The sequence below is a fragment of the Furipterus horrens genome, unplaced genomic scaffold (genome assembly GCF_987537825.1).
Source record: "Furipterus horrens unplaced genomic scaffold, mFurHor1.1.pri manual_scaffold_4, whole genome shotgun sequence".
NCBI lineage: Eukaryota > Metazoa > Chordata > Mammalia > Chiroptera > Furipteridae > Furipterus > Furipterus horrens.
The window spans coordinates 5432722-5447692 of record NW_028327174.1 but is presented as its reverse complement, the minus strand read 5'-3'; the positions used below and the strand labels follow the sequence as shown (position 1 = coordinate 5447692).

Here is a 14971-nt window from a genome sequence, read left to right as displayed (position 1 = left end):
GCCGTGCGGATATTCCCGCTGCCGTCCCGCTTTCTTTCCTCTGGGCTTCATAGTGTTGCCGTTCCCTTGTGTATTGGGAGATGGCACTCAAACATTCCTTCCCACGCTGCACTCGCTCTTACAGTGTAGCAGCTTGAGAGAAATCCCTTTCTACTTGTAGTAACTGTGCAACTGATTGGTTTTTATCCCGCAGACATTGGAAATTATATAGCTGACAGATTCTTTTCACATTGGCTGCTAGAAAACTCCGAGGGAAATTTGTGGCCCACTGGAGCAGCCGTAGTAATTATGGCGTGCGTTATTATTTTTTTTGAGCTTCATTCCCTCAAGCCTCGCTTTTCTTTGACTCTACCAAGAATTTATGCTATGTTGTATTTCATGTATTCATACAATCTAATCCAAACCCTATTTGGGCTCTGGCCAGCATGGCTCAGTGGGTTGAGCGCTGTCACACAAAGCAAAAGGTTGCTGGTTTGATTTCCGTTCAGGACACAGGCCTGAGTGGCGGGCCCAGTGCCGGCTGGGGCGTGTGCCGGGGTTAACTGGTGCATGTATCTCTCACACATGGATGTTTCTCTCCCTCTCTCTCTTTCTCCCTCCCTTCCCTCTCTCTAAAAATAAATAAATACAGTCGTTCAAAAAAATCCTATTTGGAACAAGGTACCATGGTGAATTACAAACAGGTATGTTTGTTTATAAAAATAGGAAAACACATATGTATAGTGTAGCTATCACAGAGAATTCATTGCCAGGGAAGTGCTGCTTGTGTGCTGCACTGAATAGGCCAGCCGCCACAACAAAGAATTATTTAGCCCAAAATGTCGATAGTCCTGAAGTTGGGAAACTCTACTGTTGACTGGACTTTTCAATCCATAATTTCATACATTCTAGGGCTCCAGAAGCATTTTTTGTTTTTGTTTTTGTGTTGATGTCTTTTACAAACCCATATACAATGACTTGTCTTCTGGTTTGTTGAAGCAACAGGTCAGACAGCATTTGCCACGTTGTCTGTCCAGGAGGCTGGCCATGAAGACACCAGTACCCCATTCATCCGAGGGGCGCTCCCCGCAAAGGCGACCGATTTTACCATCCTCACCCACTGTGTAGTGTTTCGGGACAGCCCGCTTAACCTTTTTCTTGTGCTTATTCTTGGGAGTGGTGTAAGACTTCCTCCTTTCCTTAGCACTCAACACAAGATGAACAGGGGACTCCTTTTGAATGTTCTGGTCAAAGTACGCCCATCTTCCAGTTGCTTGCCAGCAAAGATCGGTCTTTGCTGATCAGGAGGAATTCCTTCCTTATCCTGGATCTTGACCTTTACATTTTCTGTTGTATCCAAGAGTTCAGCCTCGAGGAGGATGGTCTTCTCCATGAGGGTTTCCACAAAAATCTGCATCTTGGCGGAGATTCCACTGCAGATGGCAGATGCACAGAAGCATTTTGTTACATAAGTGACAAATGTGTTTCCATGTAGCTTATTCTAGCATACAACATATATTCTGACTCGGAAGGTTGGATACCCTTCTGTAAATCTGTCATCAAATATTTCTGAAAGCAATATTTTCCCCTTCAGAAATCTACATTATCGTGCCCACAAAGTCACAACTTCAGGTTCACAAAATTGGGGGAAAGTGTGCCCTTCATTTGAAGTCCAGTATTTTGAATGTTTGAGTAAGCAATATAGTTTAAATGAGACTTCTTTTTATCCTCCATTCCCTTTGCAGGCTTTCATAGAGACCATGTTTGCCAGTAAAGCCCCCGTGGAGGAGAGCTTTCTTTATGCTAAGGTGAGCTTTAACTTACGGGAAAGCTCTTGGTGGAGGCAAATGTAAAAGCAATTTAATTAGTTTGCAAATGGCATCCATTTAGCTTTCGTGGAAGTGATCAGGATATCAGTGGAGAGGATTTGGTTCTTAAATGTCACTGGTAATTTGTTAGATGAGTCTGAAATGTGCAGAGCTATAGCTAAATGAGGAAGATTTCAAAGTAGAACCATTGAAGAAAGAAAGGCTTATACAAATGTATGATGAGAAGACGGATACTGTTTAAGTCAGTGTAAAGCCAGGGGTTGCCGGTCTCAAGCGCCATCTAGGACATTGTGAAATGCATAGAATTTACCACTTACCTAGCATCTTTTAAAAATTTTCCAGAGCACGTAGGTTGGTAGCTATTGGAAAGATTGATGGATGTTAGTCATTTAGAGCTGTTAAAAACTCACGCCATATTCCAGTGTTGAAATAAGAATAAACAAGCTAACGTAACATGGCTGTCTCTTCACTCAGCCTCGATGACAAGTTTTCTATGTCCTCTTCTGGACTTAATTTGACAATCACAGGAAATGGAGAGGACTCGGAACAAAAGAACAGATTTAATAGTAGTATTGAATAACAAGATTGGGATGAGAATAAAAGTGGCCTGAAATGGCAGCATAAGCAGCTTTGTTAGACGTGACTGCTAGTTTTCCGTTAACGACTTAAGGGAAGAGTGCTTACGTGAGGTGTAGGCTGTGGAGAGCCCGAAGGAAATCCTTTTTCTGTCACACTCTGCTACTGTTTTTCAGTTTGAATTTGAGTGCCGGGCCCGGGGAGCAGACATCTTAGCCTACCCACCTGTGGTTGCTGGAGGTAACCGATCAAACACTTTGCACTATGTGAAGAATAATCAACTCATCAAGGTACGCGGAATGCCCGTCTGCGCTGCTTTCTCGGGGTCCAGGTGCCCCTGTGGAAGGCTCGCTACCTCGGGGTCCCCTAACCTTCAGCTCTCATAAAAGCACTTGATGATTTGTAAAATGCTTTTACAGACATTATCTCCTTTGAGCCTCATACTGGCACTGTGAGACAGGAGCAGTCATTAATGTGCCATTTAATAGGCGAGGAAAATAAACATTGACAAATTAGGCAACTTGGTAGTGCAGAGGCAGGTATTCTACCCTAAGCCCTCTGCGCGTTTTCTCCTGTAACGCCCCTCTGAGGAGGGCTGGCCACGGCGGGCCATGCACGTGGGCACAGACAGCGCTGAGGAATGCCTTGGCAGCGATGAGAGAGCTTATCTTTGATGTGACCATACAAGTGAGGAATTACGCATTCCTCTAAATCCACTTCTAATCATCTATTTTAATATTCAGAAATTCAAAAGAATAAATATAGCAAACAATTATACAGCATATTTTTTAAATGAATGCCCATGAACCGGTCCCTTGGCTCAGGAGTCAGAGCGTTACCAGGACCTTGTGTCTGCTGTGTGCCCTGTGCTCTGCTGTCCTTCTGCCTCCCTCCCACCGGCCACTCAGGTAGCCCATGTTTTTTATTTTGTCATTTCCTTGTTTTTCTGAATACTTCTGTCACACATGATATGCTAGCTTATGACCTATATAAACATAATATATGCTATATGCAGTTTTGGGGGACTTGACTTTTTTCTTTACTCGTTATTGTGATATTAGTTATTTTCTAACAGGAAATTTATTCTATCATTTTGCCAGAAACAAAATATCACATCTACTCTTCAAAGTTACTGTTACTATATATGCATTCACTTGATCATTACTCTGTGGTGTGCCAAGTTCTGTGCTTATTTAGAGATAAGTAATATATGCCCTGTCTTCAAGGGTATAAATAGATAATTTCAATGTAAAATGACAAGTAGCAAGATAGAGATATACCCAGTTTTTTTCTTCCCCTGCATGCATTTCGATAGGGAGCAGAAAGGGAAGTGATACTCTAAAGTTAAATGGTTAAGAGTAATTGGATTTGAATAAGGCCCTAGATAAAATCCTTATCTAGGATTTTGTTATTTAATAGTGATAATGATAATGGTGACATTTATGATGTGCTATTATTTACACTTAGAAATTCACACCCAAGCAGTCTGGTTCCAGTGCGGATGCACTTAACCACTGTACAATGGCCCCTTTCTTAAGACACTGAATTCACTTGAAAATTTTAGATGCAGTTTCTTATGAGAAGGAACCAGAGAAAATTAGTTTCCTTTAAATTACAGCTTTTAAAAAATATATGTAATGTGAAAGGCACAAAGTTTAAAAGAAGAAACAACTGACAATCCAGAGCTCACCTACCTTGACCTCTCCGACTTTTGTTCTAGGATGGGGAGATGGTGCTGCTGGATGGAGGGTGTGAATCTTCCTGCTATGTGAGTGACATCACCCGTACCTGGCCTGTCAACGGCAAGTAAGGCTTCTACAGGTCTCACTGCTTCTTTGGAGTGTGGTTATATTTAGAATAAGTGGCTGAAAAGATGGGTCCTCTCAAGCTCAGGTTAGTTGCCTTCGCAAAGCTCCTGGTTGTTTACTTAGCCTGTTTTAGTCATCATATCACAGAATCAGGCACCTAGAAACACCTCGTTAACACACACACATATGTTATATATGTAGGTTGCTAAGGTTGGTTGGTAACTCTTGATTGATTTAAGGACTTGATTCACGCATTTGTAGGGCAGGCTAGAAACTAACGAAAAAGCTGATGTTGCAGTGTTGGGGCAGAATTTTTTCCTCCCGTATAGCAAGACAGTTCCGGCATTTGAATTCATTTTGTATAGGATCCATTTTGGCTCATGTCTCAGCCAACGAAGCAAATAAACTATTAGAGCCTTTCCGACCCCTTGCACTACAGTAGTCTCTCTCTGTATCGCGGTTCACTTATCGCGGCCTCACTGTATCGTGGGATTTTTAAAAATATTATATTTAATTACCGCGAATTTTTTGCTATGTCGCGGGATTTTGCAGTACCCTATACCTATGTTGTTAAAGTTACGTAGGTTTAAGAGTGTAGAATATGTTTAAGAACATAAGTAGTGTTTATAAAAGTGTGGAAAAGGTTAATAAGGGAGTGGGAAAGGTTAATAAGGGACTGGGAACGGTTTATAAGTGTGTGGGAAGGGTTTATAAAACCTTAAAATATATACAAATACTAAAATAAATGTAAGGTTCCTACTTTGCGGACTTTCACCTATCTCGGGGGACCATCTAGAACGTAACACCCGTGGTAAGTGAGCAGTAAGTGAGGGATTGCTATATAACGCTCAATACAGAATCTCTTTTTAGCGGACCCATGTCAGTAAATTCGGCCTGATTCAACTTTATGTTCCTCCCACCATTATCCCACAAGTTACTCTCCATTTCCTAACATATTCTCAGATTTTTTTCTATGTAAGTAGGAAAAATCATGCAGTTCTTTTTTGATTATTGTGCATCTCCTTGTGGGTCACACTTTATACCTAACCTTTCAGGACCTGCTAGGAGTACAGTCTAGTTAAAAGTCCAGAAGCAAGTGCCAAGGCAACTACCTAAGGGGAGATACCTGCAGGTTCTCTGTCAAAACAGGGTCAGTCTCAGATGGTGGTAGAAGGGCTGATTCTACCAGCAAAGAAGACTCGGTAGAATTTAGGGGTTCAGTGTCCCCAGCTTCATCAGGATCGGTCAGAATTACACAGCTCAGATTTGTGCATTTCAGTGTGTATAAACTTTACATTTAAAAAACTTTTAAAATATTTAATAAGTATTGTGGTGGCATGGAGTATGAATACAAACATAAAAATGTTGATAATCACTGAACCTGAGAGTTGGATGTGTAGGTGTTCATATTGTTATATTTAACTATTTTTCTATTAGGGGTCATTTATTATATCTATAATTATTAAAAAATCACCGTGAACATTTTTGTACATTCAGCCTTTTTTGAGTTTCAGGTGTTTTCTTAGAACGGATTCTTAGAGCAGAATTACAAGCTCAGATTTCATGAGCATCTCTGAAGACCTTTGATTTAATTGGCTGTACTAATTTACACTCCCAGCAACGGTACATGAAACTACATATCATGTCCCACCCCATTGTGATTATTTTATCATTTTTTCCCATGATTGCTAAAGAAATTATTCTAAGGGCACCTGTAAGCTACTAGTAACCAGAGTATCAACTAGTTTATCCCATGACATATATTTGCCTATAGGAAGTGGATCCCTAAGCTTTTTTTTTTTTTACTTGGTAAAAAATGGAAAGGATCATGAGTGACTGGGTCTGGCCCTCTGAATGCTTTCACAGCTCGGGGCATCTTCTAGCCTCACCCCGTGTGTGTCTGCTGACGGAAGGCCTGTTTCTGCCACAGTTTGAAGGGTTACTGCTCTTGCTGGTGAACATCTAGGCTATGTTTAAGGTCCTGTCAGTAACGATGTGTTGGGACTGATTAAATACCTGCAATGCCCCATCAGCATCACCTTGGAGTTTTTCTAATCAAACTTAGAAGTAAATGTTAAACAAAACATAATTCCACAGCTGAAAGGTTTTCTGTTTTGTTTTAAAGAAAGGATTTATTGGGCCGCAGTGCTAGCCAGCAGGGGACCAGGTTGTGGGGCGTGCAGGCTGAACCCCCCGCAGCAGTTTGATAGAGAGGCGACATGTGCGCCGTCCTGGAGCTGACAGGCGCTTTTGTTCCTTATGTTTTGGGAAAGAGATGTAAGTTGTTTCAAAAGAACTAACATTGGCCCTGGCTGGTGTGGCTCAGTAGGTTGTGTGCCAGCCTGTGAACCAAGGGGTTCCTGTCAGGGCACAGGCCTGGGTAGCGGGCCAGCTCCCCAGCCGGGGGCGAGTGAGAGGCAACCAAACGATGTTTCTCTCCCTCTCTTTCTCCCTCCCTTCCCTTCTCTCTAGAAATAATAATTAAATCTAAAAAAAAAAACACACACACACACAAAAAAAGGACTGACATACATATAACGGGAGGAGGGAAAGGGGGGCGCAATTCTAGGATGGGAGCCCAGTCGGAGAAAGAAATAGTTACTACTTTTGGCTGGTTACAGGGAACAGCCCTGAAAGCTCACGCACTGCTGGACGCGGTGGCGGCGGGTGGCCGGCTCACAGACACCTGGATGCTGAGTCAAAGCTCTGACATACATTCAAATATGACCAGTCTTTTGATAGTTGGCACAAGCAATTAACTGGTTATCTATTCCTGTCCCTTCCTCTCACTCCGTAATTTGATTGATAACGTCCCAGAATTTTTCTGTCACAAACTTTTCCTGCACTATCGGTTAATTCCAAATTCAGGTTCTTTGGTTTCCCCGTCCCCAGGTTTACAGCACCTCAGGCAGAACTTTATGAAGCAGTTCTAGAGATCCAGAGAGATTGTCTGGCCCTCTGCTCCCCCGGAACAAGCTTGGAAAACATCTACAGCGTGATGCTCACCCTGATAGGACAGAAGCTTCATGAGTTGGGGATCATAAAGAACATTAAGGAAAATAACGTCTTCAAGGTACCTCATTTCTTTTGACTCCACTTCTCAAGAACACCTTACATGCTACTCAGTTTTTATGGAAAGCTAATCAGATTTAGAAATGGTCTTTGTGCTTCTTCATCTGTGAAAGGAACTTGGATTGACTGAGCATGACAACAAAGGGAGTCAGTACTCACTCCTCCCAGAAGGTGGCAGCACATTCTGCTTCGTTGCATGCTGTTTAGCTCAGTCATCCGACGACAGAAAATGAAGTCTAGTGCACGCGGGGTGGAAAAGAACACAGAAAGGAGAGGTTAACTCTGATTCTTTTGTGGTGATTTTGAAAAGGTGGAGGTCAAAGGGGATGGTGTTTGTTGCCTCACGAACATTGTTGAGACTTTAACAACATCCTCAAGGGCATGTCTTTAGTGAATTTCATCTGCATCCAGAATGTAATGGTGTTCAGTAAAAATGTAAAGCCTCAGCTTTAAATTAAAATGCCGGGTGGCCAAGCCAAACAGACCATTAAGGCATCTTTCATCTCCAAGGTTAGGCTGCCAGGGTTTTTTGTGTTTTTTTTATCAATAGGAAAGCAACAGTAAATTCCTCTTGTGCAGGCCAGCAAATCTTTAATTAACAGGTAGAAATATCCAGGCCAGTAAATGACTGATAATTACTGTGTTATCTGATGTTTCAGCCTGTTTCACAACTTGCTGTGAGATACTTAGGGTCTCCAGAGTAGACTTTCCAAGAGGAAGGTGTGACCATCGAAAGCAGAACTATTCTAACCTAACCACCCCCAGCCCCGAGAGCAGAGGTTCCTGTTCGCCGTTGCTGTCGGCATGCGTGTAGTGTGTTAGGTAGCGGGACCGACAGTGCAGATTAGTTCGTACGCATTGGCAGAATTTCATACAAGAGGTGGCAGCTGAGCAGGTCTCTTAGGCAGTAGCCCATGAACAGGTAAAATATAAGTAATAGAACCCTGGGGGAGGTATTAACATACATGCCCAACTTTCTTAAGGGGTCACTGCTCTAACAGCACTGTGGCAATTGCCTTTTCCAGGCTGCTCGAAAATACTGCCCTCACCATGTTGGCCATTACCTCGGGATGGATGTCCATGACACTCCAGACATGTCCCGTTCCCTCCCTCTACAGCCCGGCATGGTGATCACGGTGGAGCCAGGTAAGGCGGGGGCAGAGTGGCAGCCTCTGACCCCTTGGGACACGTAATAGTAGCGTCAGGGAAAAGGTAAACCTCACTTATTCTTACCGGAACCAACATAAGTAAATTAGGATTGGGGGCAGAGAATCGCTCAGTGCAGAAGGGAACGTCATTTTAGGTTTTCCTTCAGCTTTCTTATCTAACATCACACGGTTTGTGTAATTTGACTTCTCCACAAACAACAGAAGAGGGCTACTCTCTGTGAGTAGATAAGAAATAAACCTTTGCCGCCTTGCTTTTGCCAGAGCCAGTTTGTGCCAGTCTCTACGCAGTGGGGGCGGCTGCTCACACTGCTGAGGCTCCTGGTGCTTTCCTGCAGAGAGGCGCTCGGACTCACCAGATCCTTAGCTGCCCTTCCGCTGCAAATTTCACCAAACCGCCCATGTTATCCTACTTCCTGGGATTTAGATCCTTTCTCCTAAACTTGAGGGAAAGCTGGCAGTTCAGTGGTTCCTGGCTTGCATGATGCTAGGCATTGGGCAGATTTCAACAGAAATGGTCGCCGTAGCAGAGTGTGAAGAGTGTAATAACAAGAGTCAGTTTTTAAATACTGATGCTGTTTTTATTATGAAAACAGATTTCATTCTTAGATTTCAAGTGTTTTCATCTCTAAATGATGTCATTATAGCTGGGACATGCCTTTTTTATTCATTCGGGAACATAAAGCTCTTTTTCAGTGAAGTATAGTTGACATACGATATTATGTTAAGTATAGTGAGATTTCACATTTATACACCCTACAAAGTTATCACAAAAAGTCCCCTACCCACCTGTCACCATGCAAAGTTATTGTGATATTATTGGCTGTACTCCCTATGCTGTCGTTAACGCCCCTGTGACTTATTTATGTTACAACTGTAACTTTGTAACTCTTAGTCCCCTCCACTTTTCCGCGCATAACCCCACCGCCAGACCCTCTGGCAACTCTCAGTTTTTCTGAATCTGTGCGTCTGTCTGTTTTGTTTGTTCATTTGTTTCATTTTTTAGATTTAACACATACGTGAAATGATACAATATTTGTCTTTCTATGACTTACTTCACTGAGCATAATACCTTCCAGGTCTATTCATGTTGTCGCAAATGGCAAGATTTCCTTTTTCTTGGCTGAGTAATGTGTAAATATATATCCACTTCTTCTGTACCCACCCACCCGTTTATGGGCACTTCGGTTGCTTCCATATCTTGGCCATTGTAAAGAACGTAGGGGTACACATAGCTTTTTGAATTTCAAAATAGTGTTTTGTTTTCTTTGGGTGGGCACCCAGAAGTGGAATTGCTGGGTCCTTTTTTGTCTCTTGTTAGAGCCTTTGTTTTAGGGTCTGTTTTGTCTGATATAAGTATTGCTGACCTGTTGCCTTTGTTTTGTTTTGTTTTGTTTTGTTTCCGTTTTCATGAAATTTCTCTCCATCCCTTTCCTTTAGGTCTGTGTGTGTCTTTCACTCTGGAGCCTCATGTAGGCAGCATATGTGAGGGTCTTATTTTTGTATCCAGTCAGTCATCCTATGTTTTTTCAATGGAGCACTTGGTCAGTTTACATTTAAAGTAATTTTTTATAGATATGTACTTATTGCCATTTTAATTGTTTCCATACTAGGTTTATAAGTAATTTGTGTGCTATCTTTACTGTATGTTTGCCTTTACTGGTTAGAATTTTTTTTGTTTCATATATTTTCTATTTCTTGTTTTGGCTTTTCCCACTTAAAGAATTCCCTTTAACATTTCTTGTAATGCCTCTTTCGTGGTTATGAACTAATTTAGCTGTTGCTTGTCTGAGAAAATCTTGACCTCTCCTACAATTCTGAATGATAACCTTGCTAGGTAGAGTATCCTTGGTGGTAGGTTTTTTTCCCTTTCATCATGTTGAATATATTTTGTCAGTCCTTTCTGGCCTGCAAAATTTCTGTTGAAAAGTCAGCTTATAGTCTTATGGGCATTCCCTTGTATCTAACTAGTTGTTTTTCTCTTGCTGCTTCTAAAATTCTCTCTTTAACAATTTAATTAAAATGTGTCTTGGCGTGGGTCTCTTTGGGTTCATCTTGTTTGGAACTCTGTGCTTCCTGGACTTGCATGTGTTTACTTGTCCAGGTTAGGGAAGTTTTCAGCCATTCTTTCTTTCTTTTCTTTTTTTTTTTTTTTAACATTATTTTATTATAACATTCATGAAAAAATCAATTCCCATCAGGAACCACTGTCTGTGTGGAGTTTGCATGTTCTCCTCATTTGCGTATGGGTTTTTTCCAGGTACGCTATTTTCTTTCCACATCACAAAGATGTACTCGTGAGGTAAATTGGCATGTCTAAGTTGCTCCAGTCTGAGTGTGTGTGGGGTGTATGTGAGTGGCCTTGCCATGAAAGGGCATCTTGTCTAAGTTGGGTCCAGTCTTGTTCCCTGAGCTGCCAGGATGGGCTCTGGCCATCTGTGACCCTGGACTGTCTGGATGAGTATTTCTTCTTTATATCTTTGTTTGCTGTACTTCCATGCAGCTCGATTTCCTGGAACTTCTGGTTGTCTCTAGTTTTGAGGTAGTTGTGTTCCTTCTCATTGTGTAGGGAGATGCAGCGTGTCTGTCTAGGCTGCCATCTTGGCCAGAAGTCCATTATTTCTTTAGATAGGTTTTCCATCCCTTTCTCTCTCTTCTCCTTCCAGGACCCCTATAATTCAAATGTTAGTATGCTTGATGTTGTCCCAAAGATCCCTTATATTATCTTAATTCTTTTCAATTCCTTTTTATTTTTGATCTTCCAGCTCGGTGATTTTCACTACCCTGTCTTCCTGATCACTGATCCATTCTTCTGAGTCATCTGATCTGCTGCTGATTCCCTCCAGTGTATTTTTTTCATTTCAGTTGTAATATTTCTCAGTTCTGATAGGTCCTTTTTTATAATTTTTATATTCTTGTTGAAGTTCTTGCTGAGTTTATCCACTTGTCTGCAGAGTTTGATCAACATCTTTATGACTATTACTTTGAACTCTTTATCTAGTAGACAGCTTAGCTCAGTTTCACCTAGTTCTTTTTCTGCAGTTTTATCCTGCTTTTTTGCTCCGAACATAATCTTTTTTAAAAATTTTTATTTATTTTTAGAGAGAGGGGAAAGGAGGGAGAAAGAGAGGGAGAGAAACATCGATGTGAGAAAGAAGCATTGATTGGTTGCCTCAACTGGGGACCAGGCCTGCATCCCAGGCATGTGGCCTGATCAGGAATCCAACCGGCAACCTTTTGCTTTACATGATGACGCCCAACCCACTGAGCCACAACGGTCAGGGCTGGTCCGTACTATTCCCTCTCCTTATGTTGCCTGTTTGTTTCTTTACATTACGTAGGTCACCTAAGTCTCCTGGTGTTAAAAATGTGGCCTTATTTAAGTGTCCTGTGGGGTCCAGTGGTGAATCCCTCTTGTCACCGGGGCCAGGGGCTCCGGATGTGTTCCGCAGGTGGAGCACTCTGACCTCTTATTGTGGCTGGGCTACAACTTCTGTGGACACACTGGCAGGCAAAGCTGATCCCTGGCCCGCTGGCTGTGGAGGCCTGGCCACAGCTATTGCAGGCTCGCTGGTGAGCAGGGCAAGCCTTCAGCGTGGTTGGCTACAAGGCCCAGCTACACCAGAGAAGACACACTGCTGTGTGCTGGTGCCAGCTGAGGCCACCCACTGGGTGGGGCGGGGCGGGGTCACATTGGGAGGAGTGCTAGCCAGGGTGATGTGAGCAGTGTTAGCAGGGTTAATGGGGAGTGCCAGATATGAGGCCTGCCAGTGTCAGCCCAGCTAGGTTAAAGAAAGGGGGGAACGACACCTGCCGACACCTCTGACTCGGGAGAAAGTTCCAACAGGTCCTTGTCCCTCCTGCGCTCACCCTAAAATTAGTCAGTGTATCATCTTCACGTGCAATTTAGTTGCTTTTCAAACTGCTGCCCCTGGGCCAGGACCAGGACTCAGAAAGAGCATAGCCTGGGTTTCCTATAGCCCTTCAGCTCTTCCAGACGTAAGCCCCGCTGGTTTTCAAAGCCAGATATTCTGGGGGCTCCTCTTCTTGGTGCGGGGCCCCCAGGCTAGGGCTTGGACCTCTCGCTTTTCGAGAACAACCTCCACAGTTGTGATACTCCTCCCGCTTGTGAGTCACTGCACAGGGAATGGGGGACAGGGCAGGTGTTGGCTGGACTTTCGGCATGACCTTTACCGTATATCTGTAGTTGCAGAAAGTCTCTTCTGCTAGTCTTGAGGTCATTCCCAGAGACAGCTGTTCTATATGTAGTTGGAGTTTGGTGTCAGTGAGAGCACGCGAGCGCCGGATGTTTCTGTTTCGCCATCTTGAACTCAAAACCAGGAGGCTTGTTCTTGAATGCCAGTTTAGCTTGTCCGCGAAGTGTTGTTCCTTGTGGTTGGCGCACTGCTCCCGCACCAGAGCCGTCTCCGGATGGGATCGCTGAGTTGGGACGCGTCTTCACACCGCCCTTGGAGCCCAGCCATCTGTTGCCGTCTGTGGCCCTGCGTGCCACTTAGTCCCATCTAGTCGGCACATGAGTACTTTCTTAGACTTCGCCCACGTTTTTCTTCGCTGATCCTTTCTTTTTATCACAGAGCAGCAACTCTTGAGTGTAGGTGAGGAAGTTCCATTTCTTTAACATGAAAAGACTGTTGTCTGTCTGACTTCATGATTAGAAAGGGTATGTTGGGCTCTTAGAATTTTCCAAATGTTCATTAAAGTCTTCCTGTTTCTCTTACTTCACAGCATGTACATCAGTTTCATTTATGGCTTATTTGACTATTTCTGCACCTTCTGATAGTTCAGTCTAATAATCTAAATAAGTATTCTTTAAATACACTTTAAAATACCTTATGTCTTAATTTTAGCAAAGTTTCCTTTTTCCACGGGACTATTAGGCAGAGAAAGAACTCATTTGTATAAGCTACCAATTCCCGGCATGTATTGACGTACTCACGGATTAAGTAGCTTGAGTGGCCTGCTTGAGTCACTAAAATATGACAGAATCATGACCGACACTGTGATAGTTGTATGGAGCTGTAATAATAGTTTTAGTAATGACAGTCAGCATTTATTGACCATTATGTACCAGACACTTTTATATGTATTATCTTATTTAATCTCCATGACTCTAGGTAGGTACCGTTAAGATCCCAGCTTTACAGATTAACTTACCTGCCCCAAATCATCCAGTTACTGCCTTTTATGAACAGCACGTTCTTTTTCCTACTCCTCAGGTATTTATATTCCAGAGGATGACAGAGATGCCCCAGAGAAGTTTCGTGGTCTTGGTGTACGGATTGAGGATGACATAGTGGTGACTCAGGACTCACCTCTCATCCTGTCTGTTGATTGTCCCAAAGAGATAGATGACATCGAACAGATCTGCAGCAGGGCCTCTTAACCCTCACTGCAGCCACGTGCATCTCAGGTTCAAGGGTGTGCGCTGTCATCTGTGCACATGAGCGTTGTCTGTGTATGTACTTTTCTATACGTGTTTCATTTGGGAGTGTGGGAACTATGAGTGTATGCAATTGTGTACGTGGTCTTTTTTTGTTTTCAGTAACTAGAAATCTGGAAATTTGAACTTTGGACTGTGTTACTGCAACTTTAGTAACAGTAATTCTGTAGAATTAATAACCCAGGCAAGTTTAATTTTTAAACATAAAGATTTTGGTTATATATGTTTATGCATTCCAGTTACCACCCTTAAATATACAGAAAATTTCTCCTCCACAGGTCCTTTCCGTTCAGTGCTTTTGCTGAGATCTGCCAAATAGCATAAGATACTTGTGTGATGCTTGTATTTGGAGCAATTCCCCAAGGTCCCTGCCTACACTATAAGCCACCTATCAGTGGCTGTGTGTGGCGAATACATGCTTTCACACTGGTACTGACCTGCCCCTGAGCCTGCACGTGTCCTGGAGCCACATGAGCTCTGATGGCACTGGTGTCCTGCGGTCCCACCACTTAGCCACCATCCAGATTCCAGCAACACTCGCTACCAAACAAAACAGTTTTGAGCTTTCTTAATGAGTTCAGGTGAGAGGAATGACACCTAGTTTTCAGACAGAAACCCGTTATCATTCTGTGACTTCCTCTAGTGCTAACGAAAACAAAAGATGAAACCCACCAAGTGCCTCTAAACAGCCCAAGGTCTTTTTCTTTCTCTGCTGGACGAGTCTTATCTCTGAACAAACCATCGGACACAGTTACACAAGAACTCAGTTTGCAAAGTGAACAAGGCTAGATTTTTGCAGGTGTTTTATTTGGAAGCTTCTGTCAAAAAGGGAAGTTTTAAGAACTAGTGTGTGTCCTCTTTTAAAACTGAATATGAGCCTAAATGTATAAAACATGATGATTACTAGAGCATCAGTTTGAGAGTTTTTAAGAAAACATTTGCGTTAGCAAAGCACAGGCTAGAGGATTGACACTCACTGAGGTGACAGAGGCTTGCCCACCTAACCAGGAAAACCCAAGGTACGGAGCCCAAAGCAGACAGGCAGCGACTTCATCAGGAGACAAATGTGATACTATAAAC

General features: G+C 42.9%; 1 protein-coding gene and 1 pseudogene across 1 annotated transcript in view; one reads left to right on the top strand and one right to left on the bottom strand.

Moving 5' to 3' along the window:
- Window positions 1–14462, top strand: part of XPNPEP3 (X-prolyl aminopeptidase 3) — a 31481-nt gene extending 17019 nt beyond the window's left edge. Inside the window, exons 5-10 of the mRNA XM_090272377.1 lie at window positions 1725–1787; window positions 2561–2674; window positions 4105–4190; window positions 7085–7265; window positions 8290–8410; window positions 13668–14462. Of these exons, the coding sequence (XP_090128503.1) occupies window positions 1725–1787; window positions 2561–2674; window positions 4105–4190; window positions 7085–7265; window positions 8290–8410; window positions 13668–13834 (732 nt within the window). The 3' untranslated portion in view covers window positions 13835–14462. The remainder of the gene's footprint in view (window positions 1–1724; window positions 1788–2560; window positions 2675–4104; window positions 4191–7084; window positions 7266–8289; window positions 8411–13667) is intronic.
- On the bottom strand, window positions 936–1414 carry LOC150010972 (ubiquitin-ribosomal protein eS31 fusion protein pseudogene; annotated as a pseudogene).
- Window positions 14463–14971: the final 509 nt, after the last annotated feature.